Source organism: Perca flavescens, chromosome 8, assembly GCF_004354835.1.
Source record: "Perca flavescens isolate YP-PL-M2 chromosome 8, PFLA_1.0, whole genome shotgun sequence".
NCBI classification, from domain to species: domain Eukaryota; kingdom Metazoa; phylum Chordata; class Actinopteri; order Perciformes; family Percidae; genus Perca; species Perca flavescens.
This window is the reverse complement of record NC_041338.1, coordinates 27,272,131-27,289,026: the sequence shown is the minus strand read 5'-3', so window position 1 is coordinate 27,289,026 and position 16,896 is coordinate 27,272,131. Positions and strand designations below refer to the sequence as shown.

The window sequence follows — 16,896 nt, the reverse complement described above, 5'->3', positions numbered from 1 at the left end:
TTTAGGACTATGTGTTAGACAGGTCAAAGCTGTCATTTAAGTCACAAAAGGTCATAGGATGGCAGGTTTAGAGTGAGGGCGTGGTTTTTGGGTGTGTGAGTGACTGCAGGCGGAGCAGTGAGGGGTTCAAATTGAGCTTCCCCTCCTGAGCGTTCTTGCAGTCTCAGAACACCATAGAAACTCCGCAAGGACACAGCAAGTTCACCATTTCTGTGAAGAACAACCAAAGAACGAGCCACATACGAAAATTCAACACAAGTCCAGAAAGTGTGCTGGTTTGGAAAACACCCCCAGAGGTTATAAATGCTTTGTCCTGCCTCTCTCCTCCCCCAGATGCATGACGTCCCCTCGGGGTTGACTTGGGCACACTTAGCTGATCTTGACATCAAAGTGTAATCTTTGACTTCAAACTGAAGGTATGAACCAAAGGATTCTTTTAACTATTGGGCCATAACACCCATCCATACACAGGCCATTAAGCATCAGGTTGACTGCCCCGGTCAATAAATCGATGGTGTTCACGTGTTTGGCTGTGAAACCAGCAGCTGAAGGCCTGTAGTAGTAGTAGTAAATCCTCAATGGTTGGTGTTAGCAGCAGCAGCTAGCTCAGCTTATGGTGCAACCTGATCCTGCTCAGTCATTGAAGGTCTGAGATGAGGTGCTGCAGAGATTCTGGCTACGGCCCTGGAACTTTATTTTACATTTTATTAAAGAAGCCAAGGTATCCAGAGATGCTAAATATATCTGGCAGTATTACACTAAAGTGTGCATAAAATGATGCATTAAAACATGTGCAATCTGTCTGTTGATAATGCAGCCTTTAAAGTTGTATCTTGGATTGAAATATTTCCCTTATAAGTACAATAGCTTAACTGAAGCAAGTATAGGATATACTGTATGTGATTTAAGTGTAATTACCAAATTTTGGAAACTTCAAGGGGAATATTGAGAGACCTACATTTTAAAGTATGACAATAAAAAGAGATGTGGAGGCCAGAGGGAAAACAAAAAGGAGGCATAGATGGAGAAACGGACAGTACACTCAAACAAAGACAAAACACATCACTGGTATTACAGTGTCTGCATTCGTTTGGTGGGACTGAGCAGTCAGAGCGATCAGCGGCTGATAAGTGTTCATCATGTTTCATATAAATGCCGTGAGAGTCCATTATGGTCGTCTGCAGAGGATGTTAGGTTAAGTGGTGCCAGCGGACGCACAGAGAGGAAGGAGGGAGGCCGACACGCTGACAGCTGGTACGAGTGATTAGTACCATGTAGTGATGCAGGGAAGGCATCAAAGCTCTTTAGGGAGAATCCTTCCCTAAGGAGGCAAGGACACAGACACACACACGCACACACACACACACACACACACACACACACACACACACACAACTTCCTGGCAGCTAAAACTGCCTTTAAACTGAGCACACAGGTTCAACAGCATATAGGCTGCACAGGCCATCTGTCATTCTCAGAGGCATCACAAACCAATGGATTATCAGCAGCTCTGCCCCAGGACACACACACACACACACACACACACACACACACACACACACACACCCTCACTATGGGATACTGGTAATACAGGAGAATGAGTAGTGTCATTAGATTAGATTGGGTGTGGAAATCAATGAATCTCCTCATTAATCTCATACACCAATGGCTGTTTAATTGCTATTGTCTCAGCTGTCTTTTTGTACTGTGTGTTAATTTCTTGTTGTATTAAAGGTGTTTTTACACAAATCTCAACATCGCGGTGAGTGTCAATTTATTTAGCATGTAGAAGAGTTCATAGAACATGTGAAATGCTTCAGAAAGGTGATGAAAGACTGTCGCCACACTGATTGAGCTAAATTAGTTGAATAATATGTTTCAGTTATCAGCCAGAGGAAGGAGGAGGGCGAGGAGAGACTAGTTGCAGTCACACTAGTGTTGCTCTCCTGCAGCATTAGCGACTGACCTTTAGTCTGCCCCAAAGACACACAGTGTACAGTTCAATAAGGATCTTCAGCCAGGCCATGCCTCGGTACACACACACAAACACCGGTAGTCTCTGGATTACAGTAATCCAGGGACAGGGGGGTATTTATAGGACTTCATGATCAGAGACAGACAGGATGCAACAATCGAGGAAAACCGATAATGATTGTCATATGGGTGGCTGGATTTGTTTGGAACAGGGTGGATTATGTAGCGTCTAGCAGGAACCAAAACTACTTTAGAAATCAAATTCACCAAGTAAAGCTACTGTAAGTATCAAATGATTTCATCTGAAAATATAACTTTGCCCCAAAGCTAATTGAAATAAAATAAAAATAAATCTATTTTGTTATGGTTTATTTTAAAAAGTAAATAACTGAAATAAAGCAATTTCGCAGTGGCCTCATAACTACAAGTACCTGAAATGAAATAAGGTATTGATAATACAAATGGAACTAAGAGTTGTAATTAATAGCCTCGTTTTTGCCGAGACAGAGGACGCCACACATGGCAAAGTGAGACAGGAGGACACTCACAAGCTCGACTGATAAATGTTTTTAAAAAGGCTTCGTCTGAAAAGAGGAACAAATTACAGGGGATGAAAATAGATACACTCAATTAAAATGATGATCACTATCAATACCTATGGCAGTGAAAGAATAAAGGATACACTCCAGCTTTCAACCTTGTGGAAACAATGATCATGTTTTGGTGTTTGTGGTTGTTTAATTGATTCACGAGAAAAGAACTGATTTGTTGAGTTCAAGTTTAGTAGGTCTAATGGCAACATTGACGGGATGACTTTCTTTTCTTTTCAGTGTCCATGAATCATATTTAACATTTGGTAACTGTAGACAAACAGCATGAAGCTTAATTAAGTCTCTATGAGTAATTTGTTGAAAAATACCATACATTTATAAAGTAATACAATGCTTGTTAAATACATCTTTATCCAAATTTGTATATCATTTTCCTATCACATTAGTTGCTGTGAACGGCAGAATACACAGGGCCTCTAGAACCAAATGACCTGTGCAGAGCTTTTGTAATATGACAAAAACCCTCTTGATATGTATTTTTTTGCGGTAATTTCATCATTCTTTTGTGCAGGCCAGGGTCAGGCTCAGACACTGACACCCTCCTTTTCTGTGGTTGAGATATTAAGAGTATCCTCATGAGCCCAGATATTTTTGTTATTTTTAATTTAGTTTTGAAACCTTTTAGGTGGTCTGGTCTTTGGCCCTTTGCTGAGACTGGTTGAGCAAATCCAGAATATGTAAGCTCACTACAAAATACTGCAGTGGGTGTTACACATGATTGAAAACAAATTATCGTGTGCCTGGATAGTTCACCTGGTAGAGCGGGCGCCCATATATAGAGGTTTATTTGTTGACGCAGCGGCCGGGGGTTTGACTCCAACATGCGGCCTTTGCTGCATGTCACTCCCCCTCTCTCTCCCCTTTCATGTCTAAGCTGTCCTGTTCAAATAAAGGCCTAAAATGCCCCCAAAAAATCTTTAAAAAAGAATACAAATTATCAACACAGTTTGGATATTGTATGATGATATTTCTTGAGAAAATGCATGTATCATCCTTTTTTTAAAGTGGACTTGAGTATGATGCTGTGTTGCAACATCCTTTATAGTCTAGATGGAAACAGGGGTCCATGCGCACCCCACGGCTTTTTTTATGCCACCTGATTTTTTTAAATCCTTAATGTGTCTATTTTCAGAATCTGCCAGGTACCAAGCTGAAATAATGTCCCAAAGGCTTCATTTTTAACCCTTTGCTGCACCCGACCGGAACCCGAAAAATCTAAAAAATTATATAGAAAGTGGCATAACATTCGAAGTAAACAACATACAGAGACAAATGAACACATTTTCCCATGCAATTCTGACCCCAGGAATTTAATGGAATGGTTATTTTTAACATTTGACAACATATTGACCCTATTTCTGGACAACAATAGCAAAAAATGGTCAAAGATATGTAGAGGATCAACAATTTTTTTGTTTTCTCAAGCGCATAGGGTGATATATTTTCACACCCTGTTATTTCTTTATCATTCAAGTGTCTATTTTAAGATTAAATTGGGTACCAAGCTGAAATAATGTCCAAAATGCTTTATTTTTAACCCTTTGCACCAAACCCAAAAAATCTAAATATGATATAAAGTGCCATAACTTTTGATGTAAACAGCTTACAGAGACAAATGGACACATTTTTCTATACAATTCTGTCCCAGGGAAATTGTTATTTGTTATATTTTACAACATCTTGACCATCTATGGTCAAAAACAGCAAAAAAAGCTAATTTGACAATGTTTTTATTATACTAATAGCAGCCTAAAATATGGTTTATTTTAACCTTATACTGCACCTATCCCGAACCTGAAAAAAATTGAAAATAGCTTTACTTTTGAAGTAAATAAAACAAAGCAAATTAACTTAAAAAAAAAAAGAAATACAGAAAAAATTCCAAAAAGGTCCAAAAAGTTGACTAAGCATCAACTGCCAGTTTTGGAAAGTTGGGGCTTTGCATTTTAGCAGTCGATTGGTACCTGCAGATCGTCATCTCCCACTGCTCTCCCTTTTGGAAAAATGTCAGTAAGTTTTTAAAACTATAATTAAGATAATATATATATATATATATATATATATATATATATATTATATACATTATTTCAGCTTGGTACCCAATTTAATCTTAAAATAGACACTTGAATGATAAAGAAATAACAGGGTGTGAAAATATATCACACTGCTTGAGAAAACAAAAGAATTGTTGATCCTCTACACATCTTTGACCATTTTTTGCTATTTTTGTCCAGAAATAGGGTCAATATGTTGTCAAATGTTAAAAATAACCATTCCATTAAATTCCTGGGGTCAGAATTGCATGGGAAAATGTGTTCATTTGTCTCTGTATGTTGTTTACTTCAAATGTTATGCCACTTTCTATATAATTTTTTAGATTTTTCGGGTTCCGGTTGGGTGCAGCAAAGGGTTAAAAATGAAGCCTTTGGGACATTATTTCAGCTTGGTACCTGGCAGATTCTGAAAATAGACACATTAAGGATTTAAAAAAATCAGGTGGCATAAAAAATGACGGGGGGTGCGCGTGGACCCCTGTCTCCATCTAGACTATAGCTTTTGTCGTAGTGCCCAGCAAAAACTGGAGTGTCTGTTTGACTAGCAGGTTCATTCAGAATATAGGCTACTGGTGCTAAATATATATATATATATATATATATATATATATATATATATTTATTTTTTTAAGTCTTTTTATTAAAGTCTTTTTATTGGGGTTCTGGTATTCAATTCCGTTCCCGTTATGTATAGAACCACATTTTCCATGAACTGAAAATATTAACAAAAAATAGAGGAAAAAAGGAAAAACAGCAGGGATAGCACTATACACACATCATACTTAAAAAAAAAAAAGACAAAAGTGAGACATACCCCTAAAATAATGATAAAATAACCTAAGAAATAATGACAAGACAGACACACACCACCGTGGAGGCCTAGTTATATTCAAATTGCTAGAACAGGCTGTAGTCAGATCCTATTTTGTTAGTTGGGTGAGACAAAGTTCAGTCCAGAGGGGTCCACCACGGCCAGAACTGGTTGCCATATCTTGATGAATCCCTCGACATTGTCATGCAGGGTATGAGTCACTTTTTTCCAACGGGAGTATTTCCAATACTTCCCTATACCAATTGTCCAGTTACCTTGCTACTTACGTACAAAAGTATGCTGGTGCTAAATATTTTTAACAGGATAAATACCAAAGCCTTAAAATGACAGAAATATAGGCAATTATACTCATGGTGAGTATCACCCAAAGACAACAGTGCTCTTCCGCCCTCTAGTGGGGCAACAGTCACTTATTAGGCTGTGCAGTCTTTATAGAGCTGCTGCGTGAGCTGCTTCCAACCTGCAGGTCGAGCTGGTTAGCATTACCATCAGTCATTGTTTTTTGATTGCAATTTACAGTTTAATAAAAAATATATAGGGACACCTTGTATGTATGGGGCTTGTATGAGCACAGATGTGAGCACAGACATCAAACAAATTAAAATACTGTTCATGCTTTTCTAACGTTAACAAGAAAAAATTAAGTTAACTCATTTTTGTGAGACAGAGAAGCAGGAAATCTTCTTATTAAGATATCTTATGCATGCTTAACTACAATTATCTTTGAGAGCATTAAGCCAATGAAAATATGTCAACTTTTAGCATTACTTTCATGAAGTTAAGGTAAATGTGGTAATGTTAGATATAAATCAGGAGTATAGGGCATGAGACATGAAACTATTTAAATGTGTTCCCTCACTGATAATCAGCAGATATTCAGTTGACAAAGACATCACATAAGGTGTGAACAGTCGTTAAATGTGGTCGGTTAAATATACTTTGATTACTTGATACTGATTGCTGCTCCAATTTATAAATGGTGTTGTTATTATTTCAAGCAGAAGAATAAATAACTCCCATTCAACATTTTGGATTTCTCTTGATTTTATACTTATATATTTTCTTTTAGTTTCAATTAAGAATTTACTGTGATTACATTCTGGTTACTGTGAACATATATTTATATTATAACCAGGAAAAGTGTAACACATAAAATAGATACACGTCAGTACACAGAAAAATCAGAGAACAAGTAAAAGTCCACTGTCTCTAAACAATATTGAGTGTGGGTACGATTGAGACTGTAGAGGGCGACAGTGCTCTGTCTGTAGGACTGTGGGGGTTGTTTTCAACATCAAATCCACAAAAGAACATCTGAAGAACATCTGAAGAACTTCTGAAGAACTTCTGCTTCGGCTTTCTGTCCAGAGGGTTAATACCTATTAAAAAGATAGATTTCTGTTGAATACAAAACATCATATGTGTGTGTGTTGATTTTGTGTAAGAAAAGTGTCCTCACTTGTAGTAGTTTGGTTTGAAGGGTCCGTGTTTGCTGATGCCCAGGTACTTGGCCTGTTCACCAGTCAGCTCTGTGAGGTGAGCGTCAAATGTCTGCAGGTGAAGACTGGCCACATATTCATCTGAAATTATAAGAATAGAGGGTTTATCATGTTTGAATAAAATTAATATGAAAAAAACAAAAAAGGTAATAACTGTTTTAGGATATTTAAGCTGAGGACTTGCCCATCTTCTTTGGCAGCAGGTAGACGTCCTGTTTGTAACGTCCTTCTGGAGCACTGTACAGCTCTATGAGAGCCATAGCCTGACATACAACAAGGTAACACAACTACAGCCTCAACATGACAGAGCTACAGATACATCCTCTGTAATACATTTAGAGAATATTAACACATCAAGGCTTCCAGCATGTTGCTGAATAAATTCCTGAAGTAAATTACATAAAACAAATGATCGTACCTGAGTTGTAGCGGTGATGGAGAGGACAAATAAGGGCACTGTGGAGCAGCTCAGATTCAACAAACGGCCCTGAGAGAAAATAAAAAAAAACTGAAATGACATACTGTGAAATGACAGCAGCTACTGACGACTACCTTAATATTTCTTGAAAGTGTATTATCTCTAATAATTGTGTAAAATAGTCCTCAAGTATCCCTTAAGAGCTGCATACTTTAACAATGATCAGATAAATCTGTTGAGCCTTTCATTTGTTATCATTAGTAGAGCTGTAGGACTGCACTGGAAAACACTGCTATGAAACCGTTTTGAAAACTCACTTCTTCTTCAAAGGCAGCATCCTGAGGCTTTTTAAATCCTGGACAGGTGTGTATTTATATCTAGTTACGGTTATATATATATGTATATATATATATATATATATATATATATATATATATATATATATATATATATATATAAACAACACAGACATGCAGTTTTCAGGCAACATGATGACAAATGATACAGGCTAAAGATCATAAACAAATACAGACTTGCAGAACATTTGTCATTTTGCACTTAAGTAGTCTAGACATTTATTGTTAACCAGTCACACCTTGCTAAGAAATATTGCTAATATATTAATTTTTTATATTTATTACCATTTTGGTCATGGGCTTCATCACTTAATGTAATAAAACATCTAAAAGCAAAAATCATATCAGATGGGGGTCTGTGGTCTAATTTGTGTCAGTTTAGGGGTCCTTCAAGTGTTAAAGTTTGGGAACCACTGCTCTAATTTGTCTGTTAGATGTCAGATAAGGCTAACTGTTAGCTAGCCAGTTAGTTAATTATTGATAACAGAACAGTTCAAGCTCCCTGTAAGGTTAGCTTAATTCAAATAAACATGGAGATCCACAATCAGCATGATAAGTATAGTAATGTAGAAAAGGCTCCATGAGTATGCCTTTTTGCAGCTTTTATAAAAAGTATATTTCATTCTTAGACATTTGGCTGTGGTTAATATTTACTCTCTTTAATTATATTTATTATTGTGTGTTAACGTGTGATATAGAAGCTTAATGCTATGTGAGATAAGTAAAGTGAAATTCCTTCTAGCTACAATGTATCACCCTAGCAGTAAGCATTCAAAATAGCTGCTGTAACTTTCACTTGAAATCAATATTTCATGCCAGGTGATGCATGTATTTTGTAAGTGGCTGAGTATTAAACAGGATAACGTGCAGGAATTAATCACACCGTTCACGGTGGCAAAGACCCCCGTTTAGAGTACACTGTGGGACTTTACTTTACAATACATTATCCCACAGTGCTGGTATATAAATCTAATAGCACCAATAACAGTATCATCACCTCGGCCAACAGGACGATTCTCTTGCCGTCAGGCCAGATAACATGGTCCACCTTAGGCCTCACACGCTCCCACCTCAGCTCTGCAGTCCGCAGACTCAACTGAGAAGAAAGAGTCACACACAAAAGCATACGTAAATACAGGTTTACACACACACAGATACAAAACATGAATAAACACAGACAGTTCATACCAAATCTATCTCGGTGCTGCAGTGTCCCATGTTGCAGACGATGCAGCCGCTCTTCATTCTGTCCAGATGTTCCCTCTCTACCACGTTTTTATTGCCTGCAGAGAAACAGAGACAAAGCAAATTTGAACTGTAGTGATATTCTTATTAATAATAATAATAATAATAATAATAATAATAATAATAATAATAATGTATTCTTTATTAATCTAGCTAAGATGACTTTGTAGAGAACAGCAGTTACTTACCTGTGCAGGTGATGACCATGTCTGCCTGTCTGACCACTTCACTCAGTTGAATCACTCTGAAGCCATCCATGCTGAGAGAAGGGCAAAAAAGGGGGTCACACACATACAAAATGTTTCATGATGTTCTGCTACAGTGTCCCATTGAACAGAGTGAAACACTTCACATAGTGCTGATAAAAGATTCCTTTATTCATACCAGGCCTGAACGGCACAAATGGGATCCACTTCTGTGACATATACGACAGCACTCAATGCTTTCAGGGCAGCACAGCAACCTTTGCCAACCTACCGGAAGAGAGAAAAAAAGGTGGTAGAGCTGCTTAAATGTATGTCACATGCATGTGACATAAAAGTGTCACATTCCCAGCAGCACTGGGAACATTCTTTTTTTTCCACTGACCTCCCCATAGCCGCACACCACCACCTGTTTTCCTCCAAACATGATGTCAGTGGTTCTCTTCAACCTGACAGAAGAGTTCAACACAGTTACTCTGTTGCTCTGTACTGGTCCAGTGGTTTTACCTGTTTACATTCAAAACATGACTCATTACCCATCCAGTATGGACTCCTTGCAGCAGTAAAGGTTTTCAAATTTCTGCTTGGTCACCGAGTCGTTAACGTTCATGGCCGGGACACACAGCTTGCCTGCCTTTGACAGCTGGTATAACCTGAAATACAGGCGGAGAGACACACGTGTGAAGTGGAGAAGGACTTTGTTAACGTGTCAGAATATCATTCAAGTTTTGTGTGAACCTAACCGATAGATGCCTGTCACACTTTCCTCCACGATGCCTATGATCTTCTTGAACAGGCCTGGGTGCTTCTTATAGATCCAGTGGGTCAGGTCCCCTCCATCATCCAGAATCTGTGATAAAACAAGCTAAACTCTCAGTCATTAAAGGCACAGTTCACCCAAATACAAAGTAAAACTGTATTTAAACTTATCCATGCAAATTCAGTATGCTGACTTTTGAAGATGTAGCTACGCTGTAGTTCAGCTCAGTGTGTTAAATGAAATTTGGCATGTAGTGGTCAAAGCAGTTAAACGTTGACTTCTTTACTAGAAATCCACATATCTTAAAGGTACACCGTGTAGGAATTTCTCCCATCTAGCGGTGAAATTGTATTTTGCATTCAAACGAATAGTGCTATCTAGCGCCTCGCTTCTTCAAATGTGTGTTGCAATTACAGTAGCCGTTATGTGCCAAGAAGCTATGACAACATGTCTTCCAATTTTCCCTTTTTTGGCGATGAGGATTCCTTCTCCTGTGGCTCGGCATAAGTATGATCCTCCATTATAAACTAAAGTGCAGCGCAGGCTTTCAAATTTGCCGGGGCAGTGACAAGCGCTCTCACTGATCTCCTTCTCCGTTTCAGCTGGTTTCAGTCACATGATGCTGGCTCTGAACGAAAACGCATCGTGGATTAGCTAGACAGGTAGGCTAGTGCTTTATGTCCCTCTCAGCGATTATAGTTTTTCAAAATGGCGGAACAACATGGAAGCCTCCTTGGACTTGCCTGTCCGATGTAAATACAGATAAGAAATTCTTTGCTTACGAGGATAAGTCAGATCATTGGCAGAGGTAATTTTACACCAATGAGGACATATTTATGAATGAAGACATTGATTTTAGCTAATAAAATACTTAAAACACTACACAGTGTACCTTTAAAGCTATAGTGCATAGTTTCTGTGTCCCCCATGAGGAATTCTAAGACAACAAAACTGTTGCGTTCACATGACACAAGCCTTACGTGATCGCGCACGCGCCCCCATCCCTCCTTCATACAGTTGCTAGTAGCCAAGGAGGACACAGAGGAGCAAAAAAAACATGACGGACTCTTCAGAAGAGGTAATTATGTCACCGGACGCCACAAACTTCTGAACATAGCCATACTGACAAATACAGAGAGAGTTGTGTGGAGCTGATAGTCTTAATTAGCTTTGTAGCAACATATTTGGCAATGGCTTTACATTTATTAATATCAAAAAGTTACGCACTTAAGCTTTAAAATGAACAGGATATTTATTTTATATTATATTAAGAAAGAAACCTTGCTATTGAGTTTTGATGTTATTTTGTTACATGTCACTTAATATTTATACAGTACGTATCTGTGGAGAAAGAAAATGTAACTGATTTTGTCCAATATGCACTAATGAAGCAGACAGAAAAGTAAAATAAGCCAAATGATAGCAAAATAATTCAACATAACTTTACCAAAAGATCCAAAACTGAGAAAAGTGTGACTGCATTTTTGTGATAATTAGACTAAAACATTTTTGTAGTAACAGAACCTTGAGTTTCTTTAGAACACGTTCATTTGATTTTAATTGTCAAGCACCACTGATTACAGTTGTTGCCGATTGCTTACACATTGAAATGAAAAGTATTATACAATTATAAAAACCTTACACTCAAGGACTGGCCCAGGTGTGCACCACTATAAGCACAATGTCAACCTCACACCTTTTGCAAAACAATACACACAGTGATTTGCAAAACACTAAACACACTTGTATACATTAGACACAGAAGTATTTCATGATGTCACTTCCTTGCAATTCCAAAGGACTGTCAAATGACCTTACATGTAAGCACTATAAAGATGAGCAGGTAAGTTCACCTGCCTTTAACCAAAATGGAAGGAGTCAGAAGAAGAGGGAGGGTGAAAGGGGGTATCCACAGAGGAGGAGAAGGATGTAGAGGAAGACTAGGTACCCCTCATTCAGGCCATGGAGGACGCCTGTGAACAGGTTGACTTGCAGCTGTGCAAGGATGGATTCAACATTCAAGATGGTTCTTCCCACGTTGTCTTGCCAATGAGGATATATTGCCTGTGATGTTGATGAAATTATCTGGCCATATCCAGCTAGGCAAAGAGATACAGTAATGTCTAGTATTTTCTGTACTTTTTCAGATTTTTTGTTTGTTTGTTTTTTCTGTAATTGTAACCTGTATTGGATACAGTTGTATGTGTTGTGTACTTTTGTCTGTTATTTGCTGAGCTAACAGTGTTATGCACACTACTGTTTAGCTGTATGAAAACTGGGACATGTTTTGTTGTTGATTCTCCATGTTGACATGTTGACTGATTTGGGTATGTGGAGAGAAATATATTATATTTTCCTCAGTCTGCAGCATTTGTCTTGTGTAGTGTTTGGTGAACTTATTGTATATTTTCACTTTCTCTAATTACTGATAAAGTAGAATTGCTAAAAGTGTTTTGTGTAACTGGTTCAAACGGAATTAAGTCATATGAAACGAAATATGTTTTTTATAAATTAGTGTATGGTTTTTGCAAGAGTGTGTCATTTAGCAAAGGGTCTGAGATGTTCTGCTAACTGGGTGTAGTGTTTTGAAAAACCGGTCCCTCCTTTCAAAATAGTGCTTAAGCAATTGAAAAAAACTGTAAATGCCACCAAACCTAATTTCACTGCGGTGAACTAAGATTTTATATCTCCAAACTTTGGCCAATCAATCTGAAAATAAATTATGAGTACTGTCCTTTCGTTTGATCACAGTACCATGTTGGGCTGCCAGGTCTCAGCACCGACACATCGGTCAATACACCACCAGAAGTCTTCCTCTGATTCTCCTCTCCACGCAAACACTGAAGTGCCTGAGATAAAGAGCAGGTGATGTAATTATTAAAAGAAAACCAGATGAGCCAGGTTGGTCAGCTGGAGAAGCAGGTTGCACAGACTGCCGTACCTCTTTCAGCCAGAGCAGCAGCCACAGCATTGTGAGTGGAGAAGATGTTACAGGCCGCCCAGCGACACTGAGCCCCCAACACAGACAGAGTCTCAATCAACACCTGCAAGAGAACGTAAACATACAGAGTCAACAAAACAAGTCTTTTTTTTTAATAATGTCATCATTTCTAATACAGATAACAGAAGGATAATGCCAAATAATCAGCCACAACCAGGGTGTAGTGTGGCATACAGTAAAACTCTGTGTGTGTGTGTGTGTGTGTGTGTGTGTGTGTGTGTGTGATGAACTGACCGCTGTCTGTGCAGTGATGTGTGTGCAGCCCACCACTTTGGCACCAGCAAGAGGTTTCTCCCCACATGCTCTTTTCCTCAGGACCATCAGTGCTGGCATTTCTATATATCACATTCAATTTGAGAACCAACACGTTTCATTTATTTATGGCCTAATATTCTCTTCTTCTTGTGTGTCACTTCTTGGATAGGTGCTACAAAAATGATATTTATTTTGTCATCTTCACTTGCGAGGACAACTCTTTATCTTTACCTTGCTGTGCAGCTTCTATTTCTCTGCGTCCAAATTCAGCCTGTTCTATGTTTTTGATGCAGAAGTCAGAAAGGCCTTTGGAGGTCTTCTGAGGCTTGTCTCTGGGAGAGGACTCATCCTCGCTGTCAACTGTCATGACAAGTTATGATTAGGGTTAGGGTTCATGTGGGTTCATGTGTCATGACTGTGTCATGTAGGGTTGGGTATCGTTTTTTTTTTTTTTCGATACCAGTGCTAAATTGATACTTTTAAAACGATGCCGGTGCCTAAACGGTGCCTGAACCGGTGCCTGAACCGGTGCCTGAACTGGTGCCTGAACCGAAATATATATAACATAAAATATAAAAAAGGAGCACAAAACAACAGTTGGCAACATTAAAGAACGCCTTGTTTATTGCTTTAGGCCATATGGTCAAAATTAAATGATTCATTAATAATGTAATAACAATAACTTATAACAATGACTTATTTCACCAGTAAATTGCTGGTAAACGACAAAAACAAGCACCAGATGTGAAAAAAGGTATTTTACAATAACTTTGAATGCACAACACTGGTGAGTTTCAAGTGAACACACAGTCTGTGTTGTTTTTCTGACAACGGCAGCTGCAGTCAGACTGTTACGTCCCGGTGTTGGAATCCTCTACAGTCACACTTTACACCACTTAACGTAAACTGTCAGCATTTTAACCATTGTGTTTAATCCAGCTACGAGCTAACGGTAACGTCCCGTGCAGCGATGATTCTGAAAACAAAAAAAAGTCAGGCACTGAAATGAGGAACCAAAATTTTCGTTCTTATTCGGTCTCGTTACTACCGTTTACGTCGGACCCGGTACCCAACCATAGTCATGTCACTCTTATGTAGATACCGTCAAGTAAAGCCGACTTTTCTCTGAGGAGCCTTTGAAGTTTGTATGAACTGTGGCAGTGATTGATACGTTTCAAAGAGGCTCAGAGAGAGCCGATTAGGACCAAATTAAAGAGACTCGTTTCTTCAGAAGACTTTTCCTTTTAATTAAGGTTTAGCTGAAGGAGAAAAGCACTGAGGCTAATCCTCGGGGGCCTGTAGTTCTCGTGCTGCTGGGATCAGAACCAGCTCAGTTTATGTATCAAAGACATGTGATCAGACTTAAGAGTGTGTTGTTTTTTCAAGTTTCCGTACCTGAACTGTAGCTATCTATAGACTGTGAGATGGAACCAGCCGGAGAGCGACGACTGGTGTCGGCAGAATGTTTGTTGAATTTTGGCTTCTGTTCATTGAACTGTATTTGCTGTGAAGCCAAAAAAAAGACACACAAACAGACGAAATAAAAAGAGTCAACCATTTAGCAGTTGTTACTTTACTGCAGGTCACAAGCATAAAGTCTCATCAACTTCATGCTTGAAACAGACAGACCTGATGTAGTCATGATAGCCAAAATTGCGCATAAGTACCACCCTTTACAGCAGATTTTATTGTAAAGTACCACCTCTCTGCTCACAGCCTGCACTATCACAAATCTCCTTGTCTTTTCCTGACTCATCACTGCATCTGCTGCTGTCTCACTATCCACTGGGACTTTTTCAAGGCTGGGCTGCTGCCACAGGAGTCCCACTTGGCAATGTCCACTCCCTGACTGCTCGCCTGACTCACTGGGCCCACCTCCAAAAAATAAACATTAAGTATATACAGTTTATACATATCCTATTTTATGTCAAGCAACTGCTCCAAAGGTAAGAGTGAAGTAAAAGTAATCCATTGAAGCTGTGTTTCCATGTGGTTATCATAAAAGTCTTCATGTTCAACTGACAAGTCTTTAACTCATAACTAATGACATTCATCACAGCTGAATTGGAGAAAGGCATCACTATCAGTCAGGATTAAGACAGGCATCTTTCATGGGATGCTCAAATCCTCGTTAGGAACAATTCAACTTGAGCTGCTCATGAACCTTTGTAATGAGGATCTCTGTGGGAGTTTCTCAGCACTCTGCTTTCCTCTGACATGATTGAGATTAATCACCATTATAACATATTTACAGTACCTCCACTTTATCATGCCAGCTTGTCAATCATATTTAGTTTTTCTTCATAATCCTCCTGATTTAAAACATCCCACTTTGATTGGTTGATAAAGGGTTTCAAGTAAAATCTAAATTGATCGACTTTGCTGACTTGGTCCTGAATTTAGACTGGCCTAAAATGCAGCTCTATTTTTGTTCAAGTAAGATCACTTGAAAACAATCTCTTGAATACAGCTTGCACTTAACTCAAGCAGCTGCTTAATCTTTAACAAAAGACAAAAGACATTGAGCTGTGACTTGAGGCAATGTGAAAGCTCATTTAATGATCACAAAATGATCTCTTACAGGACTCAGAAAATAGCTTTGAATCAAAGCCAGCTACTATTAAAGTACAATGACAGCCATTAAAGCTAATAATTAAAGTTGCTGCGGGTCTTAATGTGTAAATAAATGTATGCTTGGGGAAACCATTTGTGCATTAATTTGAAACCTGAAAAAGTCTGAATTTCTAATTACCTTTTTCAATCAATAAAAACCCAAGAACATTCACAGTTGTAGTAGTTAGAAAAAAAGGTATAAATTGTCATTTTAAAAGTGTATTCAAGTACTCCTATTAAAACAACTTATTGGTTACTAATTCAATACAAAGACTTTACTCACTGCCCTCTAAAGAAAAACTCAAATATAGACAGTAACAGCACTTCTAAAACAAAAGCAATTATACCTTGATGCAGATGGACTGCACTGCCTCCTGATCTTTAGCTTTAGTTGTGTTCACTAGACTATATACTTTCTTCATGCTGTCAGAGCTGCTCTCACACTGAACACTGTACTTTAACTATGCAGTGCTGCAAGCTGATGCTGTTGAACTGATTAGAACGTTCACATGCAGAGTGACGTTTTATGCCACACCTTCGCCCCCAACAGGTCAAGGTGATGGGTGGAGACAACAGAGAGTTAAGTCTTATTTGAGGCCACAGATGAATGTGAATCTGTACAGTAAAGTGCACCTTGATCTCCGGGTATACATTAAATAGACAGCAAAGTAATGTACGTACATGAACATACATTCACAACAGAGCTTGTTAGTCAGAGAGACTGTTTTCTCTGCAGCTCTGCAGTGTGACTAAAAGTCTCTTAAAGGGGCATTTCACTGGTTTTACACATGCTGATCAGCTTACCTGTCATGGAAAGGACATCATAGCCTGTAAAAACAGTTGTACACAGTTTTCTGTGATTCTAGAGGCGCTTTCTAAAGTCAGAGAGAAAAAACACCTGATTTTGTCATAATTGGTCTTGGAATTTTACATTTATTTATTTTTTTTTTTTTAAAGCTTTTTTGGCATTTATTTCATAGGACAGCTGAATATAGGAAAGGGGAGAGAGAAAATCTATGTTGTGGAGATTCAATACCTGGTGCCTATACTACCCACAATGCAATGGTCAGGCGGT

The 16,896-nt window shown here is 38.5% G+C and overlaps 1 protein-coding gene across 1 annotated transcript; it reads right to left on the bottom strand.

The window, feature by feature from the left end:
• Positions 1-6,926: 6,926 nt before the first annotated feature.
• LOC114560089 (putative adenosylhomocysteinase 3) lies at positions 6,927-16,243 on the bottom strand. Its single transcript, XM_028585242.1, has 16 exons — positions 16,223-16,243; positions 14,604-14,712; positions 13,440-13,568; positions 13,188-13,288; positions 12,894-12,996; positions 12,707-12,801; positions 9,936-10,042; positions 9,729-9,845; positions 9,578-9,641; positions 9,374-9,462; positions 9,178-9,248; positions 8,933-9,027; positions 8,742-8,840; positions 7,389-7,457; positions 7,155-7,233; positions 6,927-7,051 (listed from the first exon to the last, which is right to left on the bottom strand). Exons 1-16 carry the CDS (start codon positions 16,241-16,243, stop codon positions 6,927-6,929), a joined length of 1,473 nt encoding a protein of 490 aa, XP_028441043.1.
• Positions 16,244-16,896: the final 653 nt, after the last annotated feature.

Excerpts from the sequence above, each read along its gene's own strand:
- LOC114560089 (XM_028585242.1), bottom strand. The coding sequence starts at position 16,243 with ATGAAGAAAGTATATAGTCTA. Across the intron at positions 13,569-14,603 it reads TATAGATAGCTACAGTTCAG|TTGACAGCGAGGATGAGTCC; the intron begins GTACGGAAACTT and ends TTGTCATGACAG. Across the intron at positions 12,997-13,187 it reads ACATCACTGCACAGACAGCG|GTGTTGATTGAGACTCTGTC; the intron begins GTCAGTTCATCA and ends GTTCTCTTGCAG.